Source organism: Rhodnius prolixus, unplaced genomic scaffold (assembly GCF_049639745.1).
Source record: "Rhodnius prolixus isolate KJV_2025 unplaced genomic scaffold, Rpr scaffold_3, whole genome shotgun sequence".
In the NCBI taxonomy this organism is placed as follows: domain Eukaryota; kingdom Metazoa; phylum Arthropoda; class Insecta; order Hemiptera; family Reduviidae; genus Rhodnius; species Rhodnius prolixus.
In genome coordinates, this window is record NW_027411603.1 from 33,771,125 (window position 1) to 33,790,227 (window position 19,103).

General features: G+C 31.7%; 2 protein-coding genes across 13 annotated transcripts in view; one reads left to right on the forward strand and one right to left on the reverse strand.

Moving 5' to 3' along the window:
- Nucleotides 1-72: 72 nt before the first annotated feature.
- Tip60 (Histone acetyltransferase Tip60) lies at nucleotides 73-3,240 on the forward strand. Its single transcript, XM_074126334.1, has 8 exons — nucleotides 73-209; nucleotides 576-633; nucleotides 716-784; nucleotides 1,035-1,315; nucleotides 1,462-1,614; nucleotides 1,856-2,264; nucleotides 2,347-2,509; nucleotides 2,591-3,240. Exons 1-8 carry the CDS (start codon nucleotides 159-161, stop codon nucleotides 2,805-2,807), a joined length of 1,401 nt encoding a protein of 466 aa, XP_073982435.1. The 5' UTR covers nucleotides 73-158; the 3' UTR covers nucleotides 2,808-3,240.
- Nucleotides 3,241-5,292: 2,052 nt separating this feature from the next.
- The window catches only part of Zasp52 (Z band alternatively spliced PDZ-motif protein 52), a 73,670-nt gene continuing 59,859 nt past the window's right edge, over nucleotides 5,293-19,103 (reverse strand). For 7 of the 12 annotated variants that reach the window (XM_074126309.1, XM_074126311.1, XM_074126310.1 and 4 more), the window contains 9 exons: nucleotides 18,747-18,935; nucleotides 18,538-18,658; nucleotides 18,189-18,236; nucleotides 14,583-14,742; nucleotides 9,455-12,731; nucleotides 7,809-7,995; nucleotides 7,596-7,716; nucleotides 7,396-7,511; nucleotides 5,293-6,351 (listed from right to left, as the gene is read on the reverse strand). In XM_074126309.1, the coding sequence (XP_073982410.1) occupies nucleotides 6,274-6,351; nucleotides 7,396-7,511; nucleotides 7,596-7,716; nucleotides 7,809-7,995; nucleotides 9,455-12,731; nucleotides 14,583-14,742; nucleotides 18,189-18,236; nucleotides 18,538-18,658; nucleotides 18,747-18,935 (4,297 nt within the window). In that variant the 3' untranslated portion in view covers nucleotides 5,293-6,273. Of the gene's footprint in view, nucleotides 6,352-7,395; nucleotides 7,512-7,595; nucleotides 7,717-7,808; nucleotides 7,996-9,053; nucleotides 9,142-9,454; nucleotides 12,732-14,582; nucleotides 14,743-18,188; nucleotides 18,237-18,537; nucleotides 18,659-18,746; nucleotides 18,936-19,103 lie in introns of those variants that run through there. The other 5 variants (XM_074126312.1, XM_074126316.1, XM_074126315.1 and 2 more) reach the window with 2 other exon arrangements.

The window sequence follows — 19,103 nt, forward strand, 5'->3', positions numbered from 1 at the left end:
GAGAATGTCCGAATAATGTATTTTTAAGAGTAGTAATGCGACAATCTTAGTATTTTTAGAACTTTTTATATTATTTTTAATTGCAATTGAAAAGGTCTTGATGTTTTGACCGCAAGGCGAAGCAAATTTGAATTTGCCAGCTGATAAAGGATTGTAACATGAAAGCGATGGAAGAACTAGATGGTGGTGACACAATTTTTGATTATACGGTAAGTAAAAACCTACTCCTTATTAATTAATATAAAATTACAATTTCAATGAATAATTGGGTATAATCTCTTGTTTAAAGTCAAGAACAGTATAATAACATAACCTATCCATACTCTCTTAACTTACCGATTTCGATTATCTTTTAATAATTAAATGCTACACATTTTTGTAAACCTTATTTTATCATTTAGGTAATTTTTTAAGTTAAATTAGATTATAGAATTCTGTTTAAAAGCGTAACCTTCCTTTTAAACAATTGGGCATTCCAAATACCCAAGATGTGATTTTTTCTTTAAGTTATTAACATTTAATAACTTATTCCACTAGTTTTATTTTTTTAACTTACATTTATCATAAATTTGCAGTCATCACTCGTCGAAGGGTGTCGGTTACCTGTGAAAATGAGATATGGGGACGAGTGGCGTAAGTACTCTTAGTATATGCTTATTGTTTTAACACACATTTTCCTTTTTTTACGCCGCTAATCCTTTAAACTATTTTTTAGCGTTAGCAGAAATCGTAAGTGTAAAAGAAGTGAATGGTACAGTTTACTACTACGTGCACTTTGTAGATTGTGAGTATATAAATATTTATACGCTACATAAATCTGAATAATCTTGAGCAATCAGCTTTAGCTGAATACGACACATAGAATCGCTAAAATTCTCTTTCATAAATAAACTTTTAAGTATTTAAACATTTTCATTTATTCTCGATCCGTTGGGGACATTTTGCAAGAAAATGTCTCAATACAAAAAAAAAATTTTACGTTTGAAGATATGCACATAAACAGAAACCTTATCTCTTTATCATTAACTTTGCAGACAACAAGAGACTTGATGAATGGGTTACTGAAGATCGTTTAGATACACGGAAAGTTCAGTATCCTCGGCGAGATGGTACTACCACTGGTACAGGAGTAAGCACACCAAGCAGAAAAATTGGGGGCGGGGGGAACCTGACTGTACCTCAGTCAACTTCTTCCCGCCCCTCTTCGCCAATCAATTCAGAATTAGTTAATGGTAATGCTGTTCTTGCTGCAGCTCTTCAAAAGAAGATATCTCGCAAAAGGAAGGCACCATCAGTTAACAACGAGCCGGTTGAAGTGAGTTCCTTCTTTTCATTTCACCAGTTTTTGGACTGTAAGGGTTCATGGAGCTCAGTTTTTATTAAATATTTTTTTAATTTAATACTTTATTATTAAGTATTAAAAAATATAAGACACTTATCTCTTAATCACTGACTTTAAAGGAATCATCTGATCAAACGAGCCCTTCAGTTCCCAGATTAACTGGGTCTATGGTTCCTCATAATGATGATGTAGTTACAAGAATGAAAAATGTAGAAATGATAGAATTAGGATTAAATAGAATCCGGCCTTGGTACTTTTCACCATACCCTCAGGTATAACATATATATTATATAAATATTTACATTAATTTGAGTTCAGTCAAGGATTTTCCCAATGATGTCAATATTTGTAATTTTTCTTGCAAAACAAATTTTTTGATGAATCTACTTTCTTATTTCTTAGTTCCTTATCATCTTTGCCGTATTTAACAGTCCTTCACAGATCTACCATTATTCCTTATTTCTTACAGATTTCTTTTATTTAATCATGCTGAATAAAATAATTCTTTTTCAGGAACTGATAAACTTGCCTTGTATATATATCTGCGAATTCTGCTTGAAATATAGGAAGAGTCGAAAATGCTTAGAACGTCATTTAGCTAAATGTAATGTTCGACATCCTCCAGGCAATGAAATCTATCGTAAAGCTAGTATTTCTTTTTTTGAAATAGATGGCCGAAAGAATAAAGTGTATGCCCAAAATCTGTGTCTCTTGGCAAAACTTTTTCTCGATCATAAAACCCTATATTACGATACAGATCCTTTCCTATTTTATGTAATGACCGATTTGGATGAGAGAGGATTTCATATAGTAGGATATTTTTCGAAAGAGAAAGAATCTACAGAAGACTATAATGTAGCCTGCATTTTAACAATGCCTCCATATCAGCGAAAGGGTTATGGAAAATTGTTAATTGAATTCAGTAAGTATTGTTTTTATTTTCCAATACAATTTTTCTTTATAAAATGATAAATTATTTGTTTTTGAATGACATAAAATTTCAGGTTATGAATTATCCAAATTTGAGGGTAAGACTGGATCACCTGAGAAACCACTTTCAGATTTAGGATTACTTTCTTATAGAAGTTATTGGGCCCAAACGATATTGGATATTCTTATTCATTTAAAGCCTACAGTAGAAAATGAAAGACCTCAAATAACTATCATGTAATTAAACTATTATTGATACAATAATAAGATTCTTCAAGCCAAAATTGTAAGTTTAATTTCTTAATATTTTTTTTTAAGGGATATATGTGAAATGACAAGCATAAAAAAAGAAGATGTAATATCCACGTTACAAAATTTGAACCTTATAAATTACTATAAAGGGCAATATATAATTACCATAAATAAAGAAATCATGCACAACCATTATCATTCGATGGAAAAAAGAAAAATTAGAATTGATCCAAAGTGCCTACATTGGACTCCAAAAGATTGGTCGAAAAGAGCAAAGTGGTGATTTGGTGATTATTGTACTTAATTTTATTTTTATTTTTAACTTCGAATTCTATAAAAATGAAAGACTTCATGGTAAATTTCGAACATTTCTATTAGGTAGCACGTTTTTAATTAATTCAGAGTTTTTAAAATTTTATCCTATTTAACTTTTCGTTGTGATTTTTTTTTTCTATATTTTTTTAATGTAGCCTTTAATATAATTTTTCTTATTTCTGTTAAAAATATCTTTATTAAAACCTTTTTTACCCCATCAAAACCCATATTTTTTAATTGTTACTATGATTTTTTTCATTTCTTCTTGAGTTATTTGCTCTCTTTGTACGTGGTGGTAATGCTGCTAGAGAAGAATAGAATGCCAGGTATTAGCATCATTAAAGAATTTACCTTTATTTATTTGAAACCAAGGTATTTTTTTTTTTTTTTTTAATCTAGAACTAGAATAATGCAATTAACAGTAATTGAATACTAAATATCGTTATAATTTTTGAAAAAGGACTTTCAGACTTTATGTGGTAATACGTTTATTCTGCTAAATGAGTAAAATCACAAAATAAAGAAATATTTATTTTGATTGCCAATAATGAAGTCATACTTTTCCATCTTAATATAAACAACAATTTGTGTTTTTGAAATTGTGAAATTTGAAATTTTTGAATTAGCACATGTTTTCTTGATATAAAATATAAGACTTATTGAGATAAAAGGTGTTATTATTTCTTGGTATTATGTTGTCTGAAAGTAATTTGTAAGATGTTAATAATTCGCGGAACCAATAGACTTATCGACGAAAATTTCTGGGGCACTTAAAAAACTTACGATCGCTCCCTAAATTCATTTAAAGTGTTACCAATCAAAACCATCAAAGAGCTACATTGGAAAGGCTTTTTGTGGACAAAAATCATTGCTTAAATTTCTATACTTATTTTTTCATCACACTAGTCATGGTCGTGTGCGTCCCATAAAGCATTGGGTCTCTCCATAAATATCATACTAGTACACTGCTCTGTCGACTAATTGTGTTTAGGTTTCAATACTTATATTTTCACAGAAAGATTAATTAAGAAAATAAATAAGTAAAAGTAAAACAAAAAAGTATATATACAAAAAACAAAGGAGTACAAGATTAGTTTTTTAAATTTAAATTGTGTTTAATGAAGTAGTGCTATTGCCGAATTACCTCTTCATTCTTCATCACAGCTTTCAGGTGTCGTGGCACATTATGGATTAAACAGGAAATTTTGTTTTTGAGATTAGAGATAAAAGATTCCCTTTCTAACTTCTGAACCTTCTCTTGAAGGACCATACTTTTTGTGAAGGACTTATTATCCTTTTTTTTGAGGATATCACACAGTTGCCCTTTGAGATTTATTGCACTGGAAAGAAGTTAAAAAAAGAAATTTTTATTCTTAATTAAAATGAGGACTAAGTTGTTTATTTTTGGAGGAGCATTATGATTAGACCAAGTCTTTCATCTACCTTCCACTTAAATTGGACCGCATTTCTTGCAGCAGAAAAGCTAAATCCTAAAATGGAAGTCAAGGGACTTCTTCAAAAAGTCTCTAATTCCCCAAAGTGTTGTTACTTGCTTAAACCATCATGAAGCTTCGTTGGGAGACCTTGTGTACAAAATAATTTCAAAGAGTTTCTTGGTCTTCACCACATTAATTACTGCAATCTGAACCCCTGAAAGCAATAGAGGCCCGTTTATAAACATATACGAACTAAATTTACACGTTTAAGTCTAAGGGGTATCTTTAACCCACCCAACGATTTTTTCATCAAATATCAGCTCGCATGAACGAAATTTAGATTAAAAACTGTTATAAGAGCTTCAAAATTGAAATGATCTACAACTAGTTACATTTTTCATCTATATTTTCTTGCCTTTTACCTCAACAGTTTTGTTCGTGTCGAAATTAATAATATTACTTTATCCTAAAATATTTATGACGCTGGGATCAGATACAAGAATTGTAAAACCATATAATATGCAGCCTTCAAAGCGAACTTTATTCGACAGTTGGGAGGGAAACGCTAGGCTATCCAAAACTACTCTGAATATGTAAAATATATAAAAATACCTAAAACGAGAACAGCAATAAACGCAGAATGTAAACATAAAACTTGTTAAGTCGATTTAATCTTAACTTTTTTTTTACTGAAGAATCGTGGTGAAGATAACATTTCTCAATGAAAACGAAGAAGTCTGGTTCTTTTCAACTGATGGAAGAAAGTTATTATATCATTTGGACTTGATTAACCTAGCTTATAATCTTTTTTTTAATATATATATAAATGTTAATTTCCATAAATAGAAAGGAGATTAGAATTCTTTGAAATTTTCTTTATCATTCTAAAACTTTTCCAGATCTAATCAATAAGCACTTAGTTCAGTTAGTGGAATACATAAATAGTGAGTAAGAATGACTACTGCCTCCAACACAGTCTTTTGTTAATTTAAATATGCCCAATTTAGAAGAAAAATAAATAGTTTAAATCCTTTATTTTAAATAAGCATTTTAATTCTAAAAACATTACAACGGTACATAAATAAAGTCTAATATTTTATAATTTCAAATCAAACTTTCCTGAACATGACATTCTTTACTTTTTAAAGATCGTATATACATTTGAATGATTTTACATTCACTTATTTGGTAAAAAGTATTATATCAATTCAAAGAATAAAGTGAATAATAATAATTTTTAAAAAGTACACTTGATCGATTAGTATAGTTTTCAGCTAATTGAAATATAAATGTATGATACATAGATTTAGGATTTCCATTAAAATAATGTTTTTTCAAACATTCCATTGAGGGATACAAACCGATCGGTTATGTTTTATATAGCCTTAATGAGAATTATCGACTATGTTAGCACATTAATGTATTTATAAAAATTTAGTTTTACTTCCACAAAAATTAATTATTAAAACAAAGCTGCTTATGTTAAAACCAAGGGATACTCGATAAACTTATCTAACATAGCAATAATAATTAGTGGGAACTTAATTTATCGTGGTAACTCTCCTTTCTTGAAGATGGTAATCCTTGTCACAATTAAAAAAATAATAATAATTCTGATTTTTAAATGTTAAATTGAAATTCAATGAATAAATTTCATTTATAAAGATTTATAAATTATATCAAGAGATCAAAATAAAAATGATGAAATTCAACATTTTGAAAAATAATGTTTTTATGCATTTACTTCTAATGTAAGATAATATAATGTCTAACACAACAAAACCTGTATGCATGAATTAAATAATTTTAAAAGCAACAGGAAACGCTTACAGCCCACAGCAGTTGCGATTTCTTTCACTAAGTTCAATGATTCAGAATAAAAGTACATTCTTTTATTACATCTTGAATTTTTTTAAGTTTTTCATTAAATTATTCGTTTCGTTTATGACTAGCAGCTACAGAATAAAGTAAAATGCATTATGTAATTTTAGGGCTATATTAACGAGCATGATTTTTGCAATATGGGCGTCCACCTTTTGCATAGAAACTTTGTCCTTCCAAATTTTTCTTGCACATCTACAAAAAAAAATAAATAAAAATAAAATTTTTGTATTACTGCTGTATTAGGTTCAACACAAATTATGTTATGCTTATAATAAATTATGTTTCAATGCTTTAAGATACTAAAGCTTAAATTATTTTAAGTTCAGTTGTGATATTAGACTTTTTAGTTTTCTATTTCCAAATCCTGGCAAGAACGTTGGACGAAGTTAGAACTTGGAGGGTTAGTCCAAAGTTCTCGTACGCTCGTTTTCAACCCATCAATTTGGGACCACTCCTCTATAACTTCATTTTTCTTTTATGCTGCATCTTCAACCCACTGACTTGGTGCTGGGTCCAGTTTATTGAAAAGTTTGTGGGAAAGGGCTAAGCGCATTTATGTCAATAATTATTTTCTAAATATTTTATTAAAAATAACCAAATAGAAATTAATTGTTTCATAACTGTTATTTCAAATAAATTTCTGGATTGTCATGGACCGAACACTGATACTGATACCAATTCATGATTCACGTGTAATATTCCTATTTAGCGTAATCTGCAGTGTATTGAAGTTTTTTCTAATATTCCAGAGTGGACGGTACTCAACTTGTAGTCTGGTGTCTATGTCAAAAGAGAAACCATTGCAACCCTCTTTTTCCAATACAATTTTACAACCATGTAAAAATGTTTCAAGTATAACTGATTGCATAATATTAGATGGTATTCTAGCTAGAATAAATATTTGGAGGCCCCCCCCCAAAAAAAACCTCATGTGTTAGTACATTTTTTCTAAATTGGATTTCTAGCAATGTTTTTAGATCCTTATTAACGGTCGCTAAACCCAAATTTAGTGGCCATCAATTAAATGTACCGTCCCGAAGATTGTTTTGTGTCATGCCGTAGATGATGGACTTATATATCAAATTCTCTAAAAAAAGTAGCACATTCTTTTCAAAGTTAGGTTTCCTAAACCTAACGGTTAAATAATAAATTGGGGTAATTTGGTTGAATACATTTATCTAAACTCAGTAAACACTGGATATTCAACAAAAGATATAGGAATAAGTTAGCATTTACCGTGCAGTTGAAGCATTGGCTATGATAGTTATTACTGAGAGCTTCTACCCAACGATCTCCAGCTTCAATCGGGAAACCGCAAGAGAAACATTTAGTTGTGAAAAGTTCATTCCAATCTAAACAAATGAATCCAACATTTAACAAGAAGAATATTGAATATTATTTGCAAAGTTATATACAATACATATTTATATTTGTACCTGTTTCACAATATGGTAGAGCATCTTCTAAGAAGAAAGGATTGTTCCCAAACAATTTCTCACAATAAGCACAACGGAAGCATTCAGGATGGAAATGTTTACCAATGGCATTTAAGCAATCCTAAAACAAATACATTCATAATTAAAATATTAAATATTTAACATGTAATTCCAAATAATATCGGTTCTCAATCAAATAAAAAAAATACATACTCCTTTAATTTTTGCATTGCATTTGTCACATGTAGGCGCCAAGTATTGTTCAAAACAATATTCGCAATAAAGTCCATCTGCCTCTTCAACAAATCCAATGTCTTGCAATGGGCGACGACATTTTGAATTTACGCAGACAAAATGTTCTGGGCACCATATTTTGCCAAGGGCAGTAATGAAAGGACCTCTATACAAATTATAAAGTTTTTTAAATACTGAATATAAAAAAAAAAATTTAAAAACTTAAAAAGTAATTCTGTAAGTATTAAGGTTACTTATTTATCATGACTGGGTATTTATCACGTTAATTTTCTGACTTTTATAAACTGTAAATATAGGGAGTCAAATTGAAATGGGCAAATGTAATCCGTATATTTGTATAGATCAAAAAGAGGGTAGAGAAATAGTTTTTTACAGTAGATTTTATCAACTGCAACAGACAAAATCCTTATGTTACGTTACTTGAGACACAACGGTGATAGCTGTGTTAACAGGATTTGCCTCGCTTAAATCTCCAGTGGCGCATTATAGTTCATATCTATTATGCCAAATTTTTTCATTTTTTTTGCTTAGGTTCAATGTGAAGTTTTGATCGTTCTACCAAACACAAAGTTGGCCACTGTGCAAACAAAAACTAAGTCAATTCCTGAAAATGTGGCTGAATCAAGTGTTTTTTATTTTTCATTAAGTTATTCGTTTCTTTATTCTAGTTCAATTAGGAATGACCACAGATTTTGACGCATCCTAAATAAAAAAATTAAATAACAAATACTTTTATTTATTTTAAAAAAAATATTCAAAAATAACCAACGTTTTCTTGTTGGTGCATGGCTACAAGTACTGACGGAATGAAGGAATTAATTGGTATTTAATTAATGGGACATGTTTTTAGAATTTGCATATTAAATTATCTATTATTATTTTCTGTTTAAAGAATATTTAGATCAGAAAAACAGATCAGAGGGAAAAGTATTCTATTTTAATTAAATTAAGAATTATTTAAAAACTAAGCAACTTGGAAAGAAAAGAACAGAAGGCAAACGTGTATTGTATTATTGAACACATTATCATTTTATGTTTAACGCTAAAGCAGTTAAATTAGAACAGCACAATCATGATTCAATTCAAAATTCTAAAAGTTATAAACAAATTTTAAAAAAATATTAAAATTATATTTAAAAAAATGTAAATTAAGTAAAAAATAAGCATTTCCGGGTATAATGTTAGTATGAGGAATTAAATTACCTTTTTATTTGTTTATTACATTTATTACATTCAGGATAAATGTCCTTTATTAACGAGTCAGGCTGATCTGTAACAACTGCATCCTTCGCTGATAAATTAAAAACAAAAAACATGCCAATTAATTCGAAAAAACAAAATTAATAAAAAAAGAAACAAAATCAACAGAAAATAAAAACAAAATAACAACAATAGTTGGAATTTTTGGGTAAATTAAGTTTTTAAGAAATAGATGTATAATATTTTTTTTAAATTAATAAGGAAGAAATGAACATTATTAGCATTTACTTAAAAGTATTAGTCCCAGCATTTCATTATAAGAAAATTATAGGTGTAAGCATTAGTGTTTTAACTAGGATTTTAAAAGGGTTGAAGCAGCTTAAAAGTCAGGGATGAGCAAGTACCTTATCTGAGTATTGCAGTGTCCACAAAGAGGAATTCTACCTCCGGGGGGAACACTTGTATTGAGAACACCTCTGCCGCGTCTTGGAGCTGTAGAACCTGCCACCGAGCCACTCTTGCCACTTCCTGGGCCACCGCTGCCAACACCACCACCACCTGCATGCCCACCTGATGAACTAGGGTTGACACCACACAAACCACGGGATGAGGTTAGGGAATCGGGATCATTGGATTTAATCGTTTTTGGATAGGTTGTAGAATTTGGAAAACCAGATTGGAATTCACATTTTTCCGATGTTTTGGCATAATTTCCAGATGAATAACTAAATCTGCTTTTATCTTGAGATTTATTTTGTAAATTATTACTTTTCTCAGCTAATTTAGAAGTGGATGTTGAGGAATACTTTTTTATTTGTGAATCTGAAATTTTATCTTTAGAAGAATCTGATGCAGTTAACTGCTTCTGTTTTTGAGATAATGAACTTGCACTATTTAACTGATGTTTTTCGGACATAACCTGCTTTTGTTGATAAAGTTGAGTTTGATGCGTTTTTTGGGTATGTTGTTGGATTTGCTTATTTTGCTGAACCTCCTCTGTTTGCAATAACTGCTGCGTTTGATAATGTTTTTGCTGAGAAGATTTAGAGGTTTTTAGGCTTTCCTTAGAAACATCAAGTGTTTTAGGTGTTGAAGAACTTCCATGCTTTTCTCCGCTTCCTGATTTTTTGCAAGCCTCATTTTCAGGACAACCTTCCTGACCTGAACAACCTTTACCACTTGAACATCCTTTACTAGCAGTTGTTTTTGTTGAAGAGCTATGATGCCGAGTATCTTCTTCGAAAGTTACTACTGGAGATTGTCCTCTGGATTTTTTAATTTTAATTTTTGCTCCCGCTTCCTGTGAAGTCTCTCCAATTGGTTTACTTGGACGAGGTTGTGGAGAAGGTAATCGCACAGTTATTGGCGAGAGGTTTTGAACTGCCCTCACATACTCTCCACGCCAATGAGGTGAGAGCTGACGAGAGGGAGTCTCTGGTTTAAATACCTGCTTAGTTTTACTAATGTTTGTTATCGTTTTTGTGGTAGCTGTACGTTCAGTGGATAGCCTGGAAGACTCCGAGCATGTTGCTTTTTGGTAATGACTATCGTGAGATTTGTCATATGTTTGGTGCTTTTGATGTATTGCTGAAGAAGATGTCTTGGTAGTTATTCGAGGTGTAGTGATAGGAGATCGAACAGACGGAGGTGGAATTTGTGACGGGGTAAGAGCTGGAGCTCTTATAGGATGTGGTACTGGAGAAATTGAACGATTGCGCACTGGGATCTCACCAATATTCTGTTGATAGTAAGGTAACAAGCTAGGGCTATGAAGACCAGAAGAAGGTTTAGGATGAGCTGTGGTAACAGAACGAGAAACTTCTTTCGGTATCTCTCTCTGATTTTGTGACTGAGTTTTTGAAGATTCACAAATAAACTCCGATTTTCTAGAGTAACTACTCTTATCACTTACAGCAGTTGTTGATTCAAAACCTTTAATCACTTCCTTTTGCAATCCAGGTTCTTTTACCAATGATCTATCCATACCAAATTTGCTATCAACTTTTGGGTGAGGAATATAAGGAACGGGCAGATCCTTATTCAACGGTGCTGTCTTGGGAATCACACAACTTACTGATCCATTAAGAGGTTTGAAAGCACTAGGAGTAGTCTTGTTTTGGTTTTCTTCTTCGAATCCAGATTCGCTTGGTATTGGTGTTTTCCCAGGTAGCGTAAACGGAACAGCTGGCGCAACTGTAAGAGCTGACAGCATTGTCATCGGCTTTTTGTTTTTAGGAATATCAGAAATAGGTTTAAACGCAGTTATTGTGTCTAATTTCGGTACTGCTGGAAGAGGTGAATACGGCCTATCTGGAGCTATGGTAAGGGCTTCAGTCATTGGAGAGCGACAGCCAACTTCCCTTAAAGCTCTGGCTACGCTTTCATCTTCTTTCTCATTTTCTGGAGGAGGAGGCGGTGGTGGAAAATAGGGTTTAGAATATGGAGGCAAAGGAACTGGATCTTTACTAACAGGCCATTTAATCACCAGTGGTTTTGGTGCAGCTGAAGGAATTTCCAATGCTTTGGGAAAGGGAACTGGCGTAAAAGGTCTCTCTGGAGCAGTTGTCAAGGCTGATGCCATTTTGCCGCTCTCAATTATGGGTGAAGGTAAATCATTCACCCCTACTACTTTTGATTCTTGCTTTTCTTTTATTTCTATTTTTTTCTCTGATGCCATTAACATTTTTTTCACTTCTTCTTGGACGATTCTTTCGACCTCAGATTTGGTATAAATTTTTTCTTCTGTTTTTCTTTGTTGGGTTTCCTTCTCGCTTAATTTGTTCTTTTCTTTAATTTGAATTTTTTCATCTTTATGTTTTTCCTGTACTTTCTTCTCCTTTTTAGAACTTTTCTTTTCACTAACGCTTATTCTATCTTCTTTGCTTATATAGTCCTTTTTCTCCTTTAAATGTAAAGCTTCTTCTTGGGCAATAGTTTTACGTTGCTTATCTTCAGTGATATGAGGTACAGGTGATGGAGTATACCTTACAATAAGCTCAGTTACAGCTGGTGGCTGTGGACTTGAAGATCGAGAACGCATTACTTCAGGAATTTCTGGTGGAAATACTACAACTTGAAGCGGACTTAAAGGTCGTACAGCTGAAGCAGGTGGTAATAATGAACGAACCTCGTGCGGTTTTGTTGAAATATCTAGTATATCAGGTGAAACGCTTCTTCTTAAGCCCCCAACAGTTCTAGTCTCTGCACATTCCATATTAACAAAAGACGATGTAGATAACTGTGATTCTTCTTTCATACTTCTACTCATCTCACTTCTATTTAGCGATTGTTGTTCATAAACTTTTCTAGACACTATTTGCCTCTTTTCTTCACTTCTAGATCTGGCTTGTGCCTTACTTATTTCGTCAACAAGTGAGAAAGTTATCTCTCTATCTGGAATGGGGGAAGCAGGTCTGTTCGAATTTCCTACAGATTCATACAGAGAAGAGAGCCCGAATTTTTCTATTTTCTTATCAGAAATATGTTTTACCTCTTCAGAGCATAGTGACATTCTCTTATTTTTATCAAATTTTTCATCAACATCCTCAACATTTACCACAGGAATTTTAGATTCTTGTTTAACAGATTCAATAATTTTAACTTTTTCTGGTTTTTTCATAGAAGGTTCTTTTGATTCGGAAGTCGTACTGAGAGGAGGCCATATTACGGGTTGCTTCAATTCTAATTTGATGTTCATGCAGTTATTTTCGAAAAAAAATGAATACAATTATTTGTAAAGAATATTAGTTGACAGATGCAAAAGCATGCGACACAAACAAAAGAAAAAAAAGCGCTTTCTAATTATTTGTTTAAAAAAAGAAAAATATAAAATAAAAATAAGCGGAAAATTGTTATTAAAAAATAAGCTTAAACTAAATCAATAAATAAATAATAAAACAAGTAATGATTACACAAAAATTAAAACATAAATTACTCTAAGAGCTATTCATTTTTAAAATATTAAAAATTAAACTAATGATTGTTAAGAATGTATCATAAAATCGCTTTGATATTATAATTGTTATATAATACATAATATTCAAATTGGAATCTGTAAGAAAGATTTATTGAAGTAACGTTTACTGACTATGAAAAAGTGCTGGGAATTTTCTAATTTGCGTTTAGATCTCTAAGAGAATACACAATTCAAAAAGTAATGCCAATTTTTTCAGTTGGGCTTTACGTACAACTACCGAATAGGAGCATACTTAGTCTTGGCTAACATACTTTACTTAAATTTCTCATTTTATCATCACAATATCTTAGATTCACGAGCTGCGCCTCTATCCTCTCGGTTATCATGGCGCCTTCTATATATATATATGTATACGAGCCTACAGGAGTTCACTAAACATTTTGCAATTAGAAAAACCATCACTTCAAATTGGGCGAAAATACTGCGTGCATAGCTTCTAGATTTAATTTTGAATCAGTGCATTTTTCAGGGCTCTTAGCACTTTTTAACAGCCCACAAGGCCTAAAAACATTAGAAGAAGCAACTTCTGGTTTAAATCAGGAATAATCAATTTTTCTGAACGGCAATTCTGGTTCACGGATCGGTGGAAAACGGATACAGGCTTAGTGCTTCCACAATTATTCATCTTATTCCGTTTTATTCACATACTTTATACTATAAGCCTTCATCCAAGAAATTGCGAGAGTTTTAATTAATTATTTTAAGGAAAATTTAATCATTAAACATTCAATCTTTCTAAATCTAACTTTGATTATGGTTTAAAAGAAATTGAACAGTTGATTAATTAGTGTATGTATATTAGCTTTTTAAATTATATTAATAATAAAATAGCTTATCAACATTTTGCAAAATTAATTTATGACCAGTTAATAAGTTCAAAACTTTTGTAGTTAAAAGAGTTTATTTAGTAATTTTATTGAATTAGTAAGTCCCAGCTATGTAACTATGTGCTAAAAAATAATCTCTAAATAAGTTAATTTTATCTATTATATTATATCTACTATATTGTCAAAAAATGCAATTTCTTTTTGTTCGTTGTTTTCAGACTTATTTTTCTGATTCGAAATAACTTGTTAGGGTAATAAAATAAACATGAATCCGAAGGGCTGTAATATTTTGTGTAAACATTTAACTGGTCATTAAGTAAAAATATTATAAAAATAAAGGAACATAAATAAAGCAGTAATTCCAAAAATTAGGTGGTTAACCCATAAATAAAGCTTATTTTAACTGATTTCTCAACATGCTTTTCTCTTTTTTTTTTGTTTTTACCTTTACGATTGATGTTTGGTTTCTTAGCTGAGAAACCTAAATGTAAATTTTGTTAGTTCTTACAGTTTCAATGAAGAATAGAAGTTCATAAAGTATTTTATTATTTTAAAATTCAAAGTGTTGCAGCTCATAGCTATTGAAGTATTGATTTTTTGTTTAAAAAAAAAATGAATTCTGCAACTTGTACTTTGTTTTCTAATTATCATCTGGATTGAAAGAATTTGATTTTTCCAAAACGTTTAAAGCTTTCGTTGCTTACAAATAACCAGCTTGTGAAAACCAACCTGTTTGTGGCTTAGGAGTACTGATGTTTGAAACTGGTGGAGCAGGAGCACAGTAAGGGGCCGATGTCGGTGGTGGAGGGGCGCTGAATGGTACGGAGGACGGTAGTGGAGGGGCAGCTGGTTGACTTCCAAATGGTTTCGGTCCTGGAGTATTTGAAGTCTAGAAGTAGAAAATGAATAAAATAGAGGTTTAGTAACTGCTACAAAAACTCACATATCTTGACATAGGAAATAATTAAATAATAAAAACTTAAATAATTGATATCAAGGGCAATTTAAAATTTTCAAGATTATCTTTAAATATTTCGATTCTTTGAAATACTTAAAGCCTTCATCGCCTTCCCAGTATCCCTTATTAAAATTAATTGAAAGGTAAGGATCAAGCATAGAAACCATACCCTTGATTTTAACTGATAATGTTTATAACATTTTTCACACAGTAAGGTTCCTTGAGGATTTCTTTGATTTAATCGGAGGTGGATATTCTAATCAGTACCATTAATTTTAAATACTACACATCAACATTATTAATTACAACAACAGATTAATTTATTATAAAATCAAAATACTCTAATTACAATGAAACGATTAGAAGCTCAAGCAAATATTCATTTACGGACTTTAATAATAAAATGTGCACAAACAAGTGCGGTATGGCGTGAAAGAAAAAGAAATGAATTAATCAATACCATGAATAAAAACATGGGTATGTAGGAGAAATGAGAAACCACAAAGAGATAAAAAGGCTGAAAATTTGAAGCAGTATATGGGCGTATGTTTAATTAAGTAGATTTGGAATGCATTGGCCGCATCATAAAATTATTTTGAATCACTGTAATCTTATAGTAATATGTGTAATACAGTATTCATATAACTGTCTAGATATAAACCGATGATGATTTTAAATTATTTAACGCCAAAAATGATTCAAATTAAGATATTTTTTGGCGACTCTTTGACACTTATCTGTACTTGAGTCAATAATAAAAGAAATAACTTGATTTCGCAACTTTTTATTTTTATTTGCAAAGAAAAAAAAGTGCTTTCATTTGCCACTTTTTTACGATGGTCTATGCGACTTCGCGGAGTAATCCTTGGGCCAATTAAAGTCCAAGGTAAACCGAGCGAGTAAGCAAAAGCCTAGATTGAAAGATTCGCAAAAGTGACGATACGTCCGAGGAAATGTACAAGTTGAATTGCAAGAACCTTCGATTTCGTCTACACTGATTTCATTCAAAATTGTACTCCATGAATGTAAAAAGTAATTTGTTTCATTTTTTGTGTTAAAACTTTTTTACAGCCTAGTATATCACGCTAGAAAACGCCTCCTAATTTCAGAACCAAATATTACGGGAATTATATATTATTTTCGGAGGTGCCATCCTAAGAGCTTCGCATTTTCTTAAACTGATCTTGGAATATAAATTTGTAACTAATTGTGATTTACACTTGACAAGTTGATTAAAGTAATTGGTATTTTAAAAAAGGTAGGAATGGAAAGTTCAGTGGCCGGAGTCTTCCGTCAGAGTTAGACTGAAATTTTTATTTTTTAGAACTCCTGCAGCATGGTGACGCAAGCTTTTTCTAATGTCAGTATTTAAGATCATTGGCACCCGAACCAACTCAGTGCAATATCGAATATTGGTAGATTATTCCAGTTGCAGACAGTTCTGCCATTAGACAGACATTGAGCTGTAAGAAAAAGAAAATCTAAAGGCAGCCAGCTGGTCGCGAACCAGGACTACCGCGTCCCAGTGCTTTTTGCAACATAATGTAATGTGAGAACATGCCCTGAACAAGTCAGTTATGAGAACAGAGTTCCGTCCTGTTTTTTACACTAAACAATCAACTTTATTTTCAAATAAATGGTAGGAAGAGAAAATAATTTCATACGCTTAAGCAGATATGTCATTTCGAAAAGAAAACAATTTGTAAGATAAACTGATAGGATACAGATGTGACTACTAAATAGTATCTTTTTATTTTAAATTTAAGGATATACGTCCAGTTACGATGAATATTGTATACGAGGTGTGTTCAAAAAGTAACGGGAATTTTCGTTTTTTGAAAAAAATATTTATTTATTCATCTACATTAATATTGTCGCCTTCAAAGTAGTCCCCTTCGCATACAATACACTTGTGCCAGCGCTTTTTCCAATCCTCGAAACACTTCTGAAACTCGATCTTTGTGATAGCTTTCAGCTCTTTCAGCGATTCGCTTTTAATGTCATCTATGCTTGTAAAACGACGGCATTTTAATGTTCTCTTTATGTTTGGAAATAGAAAAAAGTCACATGGAGCCATGTCTGGCGAATATGGAGGCTGGGGCATCGTTAAAGTTTTGTTTTTGGCCAAAAATTCACGAACAAGCAATGAAGTGTGAGCAGGTGCATTATCGTGGTGCAAAATCCATGAATTGTTTTGCCACAAATCCGGGCGTTTTTTTCGGATTGCTTCACGCAAACGGCGTTGAACTTGTAGGTAGTACTCCTTATTGATTGTTTGACCTTGTGGCAAGAATTCATGATGCACTATGCCATTAAAATCGAAGAACACAGTGAGCATAACCTTCACATTCGACCGCACTTGTCGAGCCTTTTTCGGTCTTGGCGATCCAGAATGCCTCCACTGGGACGATTGAGCCTTAGTTTCGACATCATATCCGTAAACCCATGTTTCGTCACCTGTTATAACACGTTTCAGTAGATCCGCATCGTTGTCGACTTCATTGAGTGACTCTTGAGCAACTTCCATTCTCCGCTGTTTTTGTTCGAAATTCTACAATTTTGGAACAAATTTTGCTGCCACACGTTTCATACCCAAAACATCCGAAAAAATTTCATGGCATGAGCCAATTGATATGGCAACATCATCAGCGACTTCTCTGATTGTGATTCGGCGATCGTTCATAACCATTTCTTTCACTTTTTTCACGTTTTCATCGGTTGTTGATGTGCTTGGACGTCCAGGTCGTTCGTCATCTTCAACGTTTTCGCGGCCATCTTGGAAACGCTTATACCACTCGTAAATCCTTGTTTTACTCATAGCAGACTCACCATATGCCTTTATTAACATTTCACACACTTTATTTCAATTTTTTACGCAAAATTTAATACAAATTCTTTGATCCACTTTTTTTAACAAACAAAAATCGCCAAGCTCGAAAAACACGTCTAACCTTAACGGCTGCCACTTAAGAAGTAAACAATGAATATTACTGAAAATTTTATCGTACTTCAGGGGCATGTGTACCAACATAATAAAAAAAAAAAATTTACAATCAGACTCTCCAAACCCGCGAAATTTAAAAATTCCCGTTACTTTTTGAACACACCTCGTATATACAAATTAAAGTAAACTCACGATGTTATTAAAAACATGTAATAATATTTTTAATAGATGAAACAGAAACCCCACCTGAAATTTCTTTGTTAGTTATTACAACAAAAGCAAAATGTATACTTTCTACTTTAAGCGTAATTAAATAGAAAATAATGATAATGTGTCTGAAATTAGTTTTTACAACCAGTCATGAGAATGATGAAAAATAAAGATATAGCTAAGAAAAATACTTTCTTTCCTTTTTTTTAATTACAAAATATACCTGATAACCTAGTCTTGGTGAGACGTGACTTATACCCAACCTTGGAGCCTGAAATTCATCCGTTTATTTTGCACTCTGTTACTACTACATATTTTATTTAATTTATATTATCTAGTTAAAAAGAAGTATGTTGTAAATTCTCGTAATAATTCATTAATGACTGCTAATGCTTATCTAAATTGAATTGTAAAATTTTTAAAACCACACATATTAAATGGAAAAATTCTCTTAGCGAATAGTTTACTAGCTTTCCAAAATTGTTGTTTTTACAAACTATATATCCAAACAATTAATGATAAACTCTCGGCAGTCCTCTGGTGGCATGTTAATTTTTTTCGGAGATACTTACGTGGAATGGCATTGGAGCAATGGTGCCAGGTGGAGATTGAGGTGCTGCAGTTGGTAACTTAGACGGAAGTGCAGTAGTAACCGAAGGTATGGTGAAAGTTCCAGAAGGCACACGACCGCCCCTATAAGATTAAAAAAAACAAAAAAAAAGTAATATCTGATGTAGTTCTTTTTAAAAACCAAAATCTAACGAACAAAAATTATACTGACGGTGGAACAGTAACTGGCTCCAAATTTGGCGCTGGTGGATTCTGTCGGGCTACCAATTTCGCATGAATGTCACAATACAATTTATTATTGATGTTATAGTAACCAACATTCTTTAATGATGTTCCGCATGTAGCACATTTGAAGCATTCTACATGTAAGTTTTTATCTTTGATTCTTACGAAAACTCCACTGAAATAAGAGTGATAATGGTCAGATAGTTTTCATAATAGTTAAATTAATATAATTAATTTAAAGGAAGACACTGAAATTATTATTATTTTTTAATAGTACACTTATTATTAAAAGTAAATGAAAATTCACAAAGAATATAATCATGTTTCCAGTCATCATGAAGAT

Bases quoted from the DNA above. Each gene is read 5' to 3' on its own strand.
- Tip60 (XM_074126334.1), top strand. From the start codon at position 159: ATGAAAGCGATGGAAGAACTAGATGGTGGTGACACAATTTTTGATTAT. The intron at 210-575 runs GTAAGTAAAAAC...ATAAATTTGCAG, and splicing joins ACACAATTTTTGATTATACG to TCATCACTCGTCGAAGGGTG. The intron at 634-715 runs GTAAGTACTCTT...ACTATTTTTTAG, and splicing joins GAGATATGGGGACGAGTGGC to CGTTAGCAGAAATCGTAAGT.